Source organism: Limulus polyphemus, unplaced genomic scaffold (assembly GCF_000517525.1).
Source record: "Limulus polyphemus unplaced genomic scaffold, Limulus_polyphemus-2.1.2 Scaffold3990, whole genome shotgun sequence".
Classification (NCBI taxonomy): Eukaryota; Metazoa; Arthropoda; class Merostomata; order Xiphosura; family Limulidae; genus Limulus; species Limulus polyphemus.
Window position 1 is genome coordinate 77,285 of NW_013669600.1, and position 9,524 is coordinate 86,808.

Sequence of the window (9,524 nt, forward strand, 5' to 3'; positions counted from 1 at the left end):
TATTTTGGCGAATGCTCTAGTAATTACTAGATGGAGGGTAGACTGGTATATAAAAGAGGGGAAGGTAATGTGTGATAGATAGTGAGTAATTGAACTGCAGTCAGAGAGCACGAGAGACGTTACAGCGTTTGTTTAGCGCGATTGTTGAAGTTGAGTGTATCGGTAAAGTTATATTTGGAAAGAATAAACTAGTTTTATTAAGAAAGGAGTTGTGTCGCTTAAGTTTCGTCGGAACGAAGTTACGGAAAGTTAATTAACAAACGGAGACGTAACATTATGTTAACTAAATAAAATAAAATTGTCATCAAATTAGATACATTTACTGTAGGCAAATACAAAATATTCTGATAATTCAAATCATTATTAAGTTTTATTTTCATGTTTATCCTATTCAAACAACTTTCATAAATAAATTGGCTAACTGGCTACTTAACTATTTGTAATTGCAATTGTGACATTGTAACAGACTAAAATAAACAGCCTCTAAAACCAGAGTTGAACTGAAAAATTAACTTATTAAAGTTGGACTACTACAGAAATCCAAAATATAACTTTCAAAGAGTTAGAATGTAGAGTTTATCACTTATCAAAAAACACAGTTAAGAAATATGTGTCTGGCCAGGACTTGATACTAACATTAATGAACAATACAACACAAATATCAATATTAATAAATATTTCAATAAAAATAGGAATCAGGAAAAGAACCTGAAGAAGAAAAACCTAATTCCAAAAAACAAACTATTTTAAACAACTGAGTAATAAACAATACTGAGTAATAATCAGCAATAATACATTTTCACTATATCTCATGAACTAGCTTGTTTAAGCTCAAGACAGGATTTTTATTTAGTAATTACATCACCCTTACTGATGACAGCAAAGCATGTTTAAATTATTTAATAATTCATTAATTTGGTTTACAGATGATCTGTGGGGATTACTGCATTTGTTTTGAATATTTCAAAATTTTCCGCATTTGTTCAGTATTTCCAACTAATTCAGTTGCCCAATTCACAACAAATAATTTTTATTGCATCACATAAAATTAACTTTTTTGAAATTTGTAACCAAAATATCATTATACCTCAGCTTCATATGCAGTAAAACATTAAACTTACTTGAGCAATCATCACTTGCACCTAGATGTTCCATGATCTCCACCCTCTCAACCATTTCGGTATTAGAAATTAACAATAATTCTAAAATATCATTGTTCCTAGGAGATTCCCTTACCAATTGGTGAAGAAAATTATACTGTACAGTTTCTAAAAACCCATCTCTCACAATTTGAATATTTCCCAGTCTAAGTGTCTGAAATTAAAATCTCCCATAATTATGACCTCATTAACAGCTGAAGGCTAAATCTCTCACTATAAAGTTTCTCATTCCTTCACTTTCATCTGGTAGTCTGTAACAAATTTCAACCAAATGCCCCCTACATCCACTAACAATCTCCAGGCTATTATCTTTGATATCCTCAACTTAAGCAGGACATTACCCACATTTTACATATGAAGCCACTCTTCACCATCCTTTTAGTACTCTATCTGTAACAAATAACTCATAACCACTGATCAATAATAAAAGAGTGGATTTAGATTCTTATTGTTCTCAAGAGTGTGCAAGAAGAGGTATAAAGGATCAAATGGTTCTTTGTTGTCCTTATGTTATATTAAAATAATATTGGTGGGAGTAGGGGAAAGACTAGATAAATGCATTGTAAGATAGCAGGTGAGAAAAAGCTAAAAATTGATAAGATTAAGAGTCCACTGAAACTGGATGATCTTTGTAACTAGAAGTATGTGCCTCAGGGATCAGCATTTCAACCTTTTTCTTATTTACATTAATGATAGTTGTGTTATATAGCCTACCTATTCATATATTCTTATGTAATATTCTGCCATTCATTTTATTTTAAATATTGTTAATGTTACTTTTAGTCACAAGTGGGTGCTTTTGTTCAAGAAATACAAGTTTGTTAATATTTCTCGTTTTCTGTAAACTGTGTCATGTCCACATTACTTAAAGTTGACTACACTACAACTAGCAATGAAAATATAAATATATGGAAAGAAATTATGTCAGAAAAGGATTGTCTGATTAAATTGAGAAATTTTCGTGACAATTTTGACTTTTTTTCTGTTAATGTATGTCAAGATCGGGTTTAATTTTAATTGCCATGTTGCATGTCAATTATATTTAATAAAAAATTTATTATTTTGGAACTGAAGTTTAAGGCCAAGCAGCATTTGTATTGTAGTTTCTTAAGAACTTATACAAATTCTAAAATTTATAGTAATGGCAACAAAACTTGGATTTGTTGGCAAGTACAAGCCTAAAGAGGAAAAGTTTGAATTGTACATAGAGAATATATATATTCATAGTCAACAGGATTGAGAAGAAACAATGTGTCAGCCTTCCTTAGTTTAATTGGCAGAGAAGTTTATAGAGTCTTGAGAGATTTACTCACACCTACCAATCCAGCAAATGAAAAGCTTAATACATTGGTTAAGGTATTAAAAGTCCAGTGTGATCCAAAACTACATCAGATGGCAGAAAGGCACAAGTTTGAATAATGAGCACAGAAGAAAGAAGAGACAAGTGTTGAGTAAATCACAGCTTTATGCAACCTGAGCAAGACTTGCAACTTTGGAGATATGTTAGAAGACAGGTTACTTGATCAATTTATATTAGGAATTAGGGATGGAGTTCCATTAAAGAAGCTGCTTGTTGAAAAGCTTAATATTAAGATAGATGAAACTGTTAGAATTGCTATTTCGATGGAAACTGCAGATCAAGATACTGCAGAAATTAAATCAGCACATATTTCTTATTCAGTTAATAAGCTGCAAAGGAAGAAGAAATTATGATTTCAACAAGAAAAGAGAGATTCTACAGGAAGTTTTAAGTCTGCTAGAAGATTTTCAGAATGTTTTAGATGTCAAAAAACCAACCACACAAATAATAAATATTTTGTCAAAAACAATGTATTGTAAGGATTGCAGATGTCTTGGATATTTTGATAAGTGCCACAAAGGTTAATTGGGATCACAGAAGAAGTCTAAGTGCCAGACACACTATGTTGAAGTGACTGACCTGAACAAGAATTGTCCTTCTTTATTTTAAGTGGAAGAAAAGTTAATCTAATTATGATTTCTAAGAAGTTGAAATTGGACATAGGAACAGTTTTTGTAATTTCTGCAGACTTTTATAGGAAGAAGTTTTCAGACATAAAGTTAATAAAGACATTTATTGTAATGAAGCCTCAGGTAGGAAAAAGGATTAAGCCACTTGGTAAAATTGGCATGAATATGCAATATAAAAGTTGCACTAAAAACATGAAATATTTGTTGTGGAATCTGGTGGACCTTTACTTTTGGGAAGAATGGAGTACACTGGAAGAATGTGTGTGTATATTGAATGAAGTCAACAATGAACTCTCATTACAATAAGTTTTGCCCAAACATAATAATTTATTTAAGAATGAGTTGGGCTGTGTTAAGAATTATCAAGCTCATCTGACCTTAAAAGAAGCTATTCCAAAATTTTGTAAGAGTAGCCCAGTACCTTTTGTCATTGAGGGTAAAGCTGAAGAAGAATTAAAATATTTGGTTGCCTGTGGAATACTTAAACCCATATCACATTCCAATTGGGCTACTCTAATCATTCCAGTTATTAAAAAATAATAGTCAAATTCATATCCATGCAGATTAGAGTGTAACTGTTAATCCTAATCTTCAGGTGGAAAAAATGAGTTGTTTTTTAAGTTGAATGGTGGTAAAAAGTATACTAAGTTGGATGGAAGACATGCTTGCAGTCAGTTAATGTTGGATGAAGAGTAACAGGAAGTTTGCAAAATGACTACAGATCCTGGATTATTTAATCACTTGTTTGATGTATGGACTCTCACCCTCATCAGCACTTTCTCAATGCTACATGGGTTTATCATTGGCTGGAATTCATCATCTAGCAGACTTTCAAGATGACACAATTTTGACTGGCAAAAATGACCAAGATCATCTACAGAGATTTGATTATGTACATGAAGTTATTGAAGAGGCTGGTTTGCAGTTTGATAAAGATAAGTGTAGTTTTATGAAATCTGAAGTTGAATGCTTGAGACACCAGGTTAATAAGGATGGCATATGACCAACAGAAGAAAAAGTTGAGGCTATTATAGAAGCACCAGTATCCAAAGATTTGAAACAACTTTGAGCCTTTTGTGTAGATTCAAATTTTATGGACAATTTTTACCCAATTTGACTAGTGTTTTGCATCCCCTTCATGAGTTAGTAAACAGAAAACGACAACATGGAAGAGGACCAAACAGTGTGATGAAAGATTCAAATAAGCAAAGACATTGTCATGTACTGCACTTGTTTTGGTACACTATGATCCAAGTTTACCCCTAGAGATTTCTTCTTCTGCTCCTAGTTATGGAATTGGGGCCGAGTTAGTTCATGTCTACAAGGATGGTAGTAAGAGACCAACTGCTTTTATGTCTCCTACACCGTCAACAAAAGAGACTCATTATGTTCAAATTTACAAAGCGGCTTTAAATATTATAGGAGCAGTCAAGAAGTTCAATCAATATCTCTATGATTGATTTTTTACAATTTGGACTAATAACAGACATTTAATTTTTCTATTTAAACCTACAGCTAGTCTGCCAAGTACAGTTTCATTGAGAATACTACAATATGCCTTGTTTTTGTCTGTTTATTTATATTAGGTTAAGTTTAGAAAAGATGTGAAAAAACATAATTGCAAATGAAAGGAAATAATGAGGAAGAAGTGGAATTTCATTATACTCAGATCTTTAGTTCAGATTGCAGAATTTACCCATAAAAATAGAATTTTGTTAATAGTTTTAAGGTTGACCACAGAGGGATGGACAGGACAATAATATAAGGAATTTAGACCCTTTACGTGGGGACACTGAGTCATTGTTCCAACAGTCATATGCAGGCAGATTTTAGATAATCTCCACTCTAGACATGTTGGTATGAGTAGAATGAAGTCACTAGCAAAGGAACATGTTTGGTGCCCAAGATTAGATTCTGAAATTGAAGCAACAGTGCAAAGTTGTTTTCTCTGGCAATAGAATATGGTGAAGCTACCCACAGCATCATTACATCCATAGGAATGTCCTAGCAAGTCTAGGCAGAGAATTCATGCACAGCTTCTAAACGAGTCATTAGTGAGACTTTTGCTAATTATTGATGCTTATTCTAAATAGCCAGAAGTAGTTAGAGTGTCTTCTATGAGATCTGCAAATACAATCAAGACTTTTCAGTCTTGTTTATAAGACATGGATTACCATATCATTTTATTACTGACAATAGACATTAGTTTACCTCTGAGAGTTTTATGCAATCAAATAGAATTAAGCATATCACCATTGCTCCAGTACATCCACCTAGAAATGAGGAAGCAGAAAATTTAGTTGACACACTTAAGCATTCTTTTAACATATACAGGAAGCATAGATTAATAACTAATGAAGCAATAAGTTGTTTTTATGTTCTTTCTACAAGAGTCAGTCCAGCAAAATTGTTGTATGGTTGTGCAATACAGACAAGATTGGATTTAATGAAGCCTTCTTTGAAGGAATATGTTAAGAGATAAGCAAAATATTCAGCAAGTTAACCATTGAGGAAGATAAAGAATATTTGTTGTTGGAGATGTTGCATGGATGCATGATTTTAGACAAGTAAAGAAATGGACGAGAGGAATTATTTGTTTTGAGTTTGGAACACGCACTAATCTTGTCATCAGTGATGATAAGAAGAAATTCTTTAGACATACTGATCAGTTGTGGCATGCAGGACCAGATGGTAGGCCTCCTCAGTCTCATGATAATGTTGATAGTTTTGAAGAGCGTATGGGGAATAAAAAACACAATTCCAATCCTCTTATATTTTTACAGGTTTTTGTCCATGTTGCTAATTAACTGAATCCTGTAGTTGATCAAACAACTCGTACTCAAGAGAATATCGAAGAAACTACTAATGATGTCACACCTCTAGATTATTCTGATAGAAGTGAGATACCTACCAGTTTGCAGCCAAGCTGAGATCTGAAAGAACATCAGTTCATTTCCTCTAGACCACATCATAATATTAAAGTGTAATATATTATTTATTTTGTTGTTATCTAATATTCTGCTGATTCATTTTATTTAAGTTGTTTTATTAATTTTAGCCATTAGTTGGTGATTTTATTATATAACTATGAGTTTGTTAATAAAATATTTCTCTCATTTGTTTTACATGGTGACATATATACATTACTTGAAGCTGATTACACCATAATATTGGTACATATACCATAATCAGTAAATTAGTAAAGTCTATGAAATGCATTAACCTAATGGGTATTTCTACCTATACATGTATTAAAAATATTAAGGTACTACAGAATAACTTGAATGAACTGATTAGCTGGCCAAATATTTGGCAAATGACCTTTAATTTTGATATGTGCAGTATATGTGCCTATGAGCTATAATTTGGGTCTCACATATAAAACAAGTGAGAACACACTCAACAGCAAGAATGAAGAAAAGAATTTCAACTTAAATATACATAAGTTACTCAACCCATTCAAGCAGTTCTCTCTAGTTAACATAACATAATGTGTAGGGACAACAAAGAACCTGTTGGTCCATCTGGCTGTCTCATCTCTAAACTAAACTAAAACTATTAAAAAAAACAACTTTAAAGCCAGCTCTTATCATTCATATAGTAATCAAGCTTTCTCTTAAATTTGCCTGAAGTTTACTGTCTTCAAAACATCCAAAGGCAACCCATTCCCATAAGGCCAACCACCCTGTTAGAAAAATAAAACTGTCTTATCTAAAGATGACTCCTACACTGCCAAAATTTATATTTGTATCCCCTAATCCTACTATTCTCACCATTAATTATGAAAAAAGATGATGCATCAACACTATCAATTCCCTTAACAATCTTAAACAGCTCAATCAGATCCCTTCTAACTCTTCTTTTTTCAAGAGAAAACAATTCCAGAGATATTAACCTCTCCTCGTATGACAAGCCTTCCATCCCCGACACCGTTCTAGCCCTCCTCTGAACCATTATCAGCAATTCAATGTCCTTCATAAGGCAAGGAGCCCAAGTCTGAACATAATACTCCAAATATGACATAACCAGTGACCTTTAGACTTGTATTCAGTATTTCTGTAGATACAACCTAAAATCTTATTTGCCCTACCACTAGCAACAGCACACTGATTGAATGGCTTAAGAGACAGATCAACCACTACAACAAGATCCCTTTATCTCATAACACTGTTAAGGTTATTGCCATTCAAATTGTACTTACTAGATGTTCTTCTACAGGGTCCCTGAAAGTGTTCTGTTTCAAGAGTAAATAAAACCAAAATTTCAAAGTAACAAATATTTATATTTCTTGCTTTTGAAGTTCATATGCCATACTGTGTTGTAGCCTACAGAATGCATAATTCTGCTTGTGATTCATGGCATGTGCACATTTTAATGATGTCACAACAGTACAAATTGCAATATTAAGCTTCCCTTATGTGATATCATTTTAGTGTCTACTAACTGACTGACAGACAACACACTACTGTAAAGTTGAGCAAGTGGTTAAAAAAAGATGACCCCTCCAGATAGCCTTCAGCTCCTTCTGGAGAAGTAATTCAAATTATGATAAGCCACATACATTATCTTGCATTTATTATAATTAAAACCTATCTGCCAATTATTTACCCAACTCACTAAATGATATATCCTTCTGTAAAGCAGCAGCATCCTCCTTACAAGTTACATTCACAGCCAACAGTTAGTAGTAAAGCTAATACAATTTTACATGTATTTATACTATAAAAATATTGATTATAACTTATATAAGTGGAAGTAGGTAATTATACTTTGAGTATTGTCTATTGATATTGACTTATTCGACAGAGATCAAAGAAGAGTTAGTAGGATGATTCAGAAGATAGAATATAATTTATAATTTTAATGTATAGGTTACTTGAGTTAGACCTAAACAGGCTTAATGAGTTAATCGTCATGTTAATCACTCAATGATCAATCATGTACTAATATTAGGACTACATAACCTTTCATGAAATAGGTAAAACTAAAGTAAAGTAGTTACGTGTACTACAACTACTATTACTAACAATATGAAAAAGGAAATTGTACTTTTAGTTTTGATATACACGGTTAAATAAAATACACCAAAAATGTCAATACTCTTCAAATACCCGCTGAAATTCGCTGTGACAAGGTTTCCATTTTCTTTGTTAAAAATAAACACTCAACTGACGGTAGCCACGGTCAACAGATGAAGAAAATATTGTGATTTCACAAACCTAACACTTATGTTTTATTTGTAGTTTTGCACAAAATGCAATAAACAAACAAACAAACAAATAACGAAACTTTTCGTGTCCTGGGAAATAAATAATTTCCTGTCTTATTTATTAAATCCATTTCAATACTAAAGCTTTGCTTTTCAATTTCAATAAGATGTTTGAACTATCATGGAACCCCTTTCACCGGTAGTTCAGCTCACGATGGAATTTAAAACCAATAACACCAGACGCTAGTATGGGTTGTATTAAAAAATACTTAACGTTTCATTTTCTTTCTAGTTTAGACAGGTGATCATTTTCTGTTCACCAATAATTTTCTTAATTCTTAACACATACACATTTTTGGGGTGTAAGTAAGTTAGACAACAGAGAGTTGGTTTTGAAACTAAGATACACATCTTTTGCCCTAGTTATCTATTGTTCTAGGTCATTCCAGTTGGGTATCACACTTGCTTTCTCGCGTGAAAAGTTGCTGTATGAATGCATAATTAAGTACAATATGCAAAAAAGACAGTGATTTTTTTTATTCGCATGTCAGGCAGGAGCAGATTGAAGGGAAATGAGCCTGGGAACAAAATTTTTCTATTGGGCCTATTGTGATCAGGACAAAGGACTGAAGTAAAAAAAAAAACTAAATCTCAAGATATGATTTACTTTTGTAGACAATGGGAAAATAGTACTCACAGATAAGGCTTGTAAAAAATATGTCTATAGGTGTGGGGGATAAATTAGCAAATTGGATAGAAGAGTGGCTGGATGGAAGAAAGCAGAGGGTTGTTACAAGTGGAGTTCAGTCAAAGTGGATTAATGTCACAAGGAATAGTAAATAAATCACTTACATTTGCAAATGATATTAAGGTTTTTGGTGTTGCTAGCTATGAAGAGGATGCTGCCGATTTACAAAAGGATTTAGATCATTTAGTGAGTTGGGTAAATATATGGCAGTATAGTTGATCAGTCTCCAAAGGCATCCAAACAATGTGCTGTTCTTAGTGGTAGGGCAAATAGGATTTTAGGTTGTATCTACAGAAATGTTGAAGACAAGTCTAAAGAGGTTATAATTTCATTGTACAGGCCACTGGTTAGGCCACATGTGGAACATTGTGTTCAGTCTTGGGCTCCATACTTTAGGAAAGACATTAAATTTGTTTGA

At 32.7% G+C, this 9,524-nt stretch overlaps 1 protein-coding gene across 2 annotated transcripts in view; it reads right to left on the minus strand.

Annotated features, from left to right (window-relative positions):
• Nucleotides 1-8,506, minus strand: part of LOC106470419 — an 82,812-nt gene extending 74,306 nt beyond the window's left edge. The window contains exon 1 of one of the 2 annotated variants that reach the window (XM_013930975.2): nucleotides 8,261-8,494. In XM_013930975.2, the coding sequence (XP_013786429.1) occupies nucleotides 8,261-8,291 (31 nt within the window). In that variant the 5' untranslated portion in view covers nucleotides 8,292-8,494. Of the gene's footprint in view, nucleotides 1-8,260 lie in introns of both variants that reach the window. The other variant, XM_022399004.1, reaches the window with a different exon arrangement.
• Nucleotides 8,507-9,524: the final 1,018 nt, after the last annotated feature.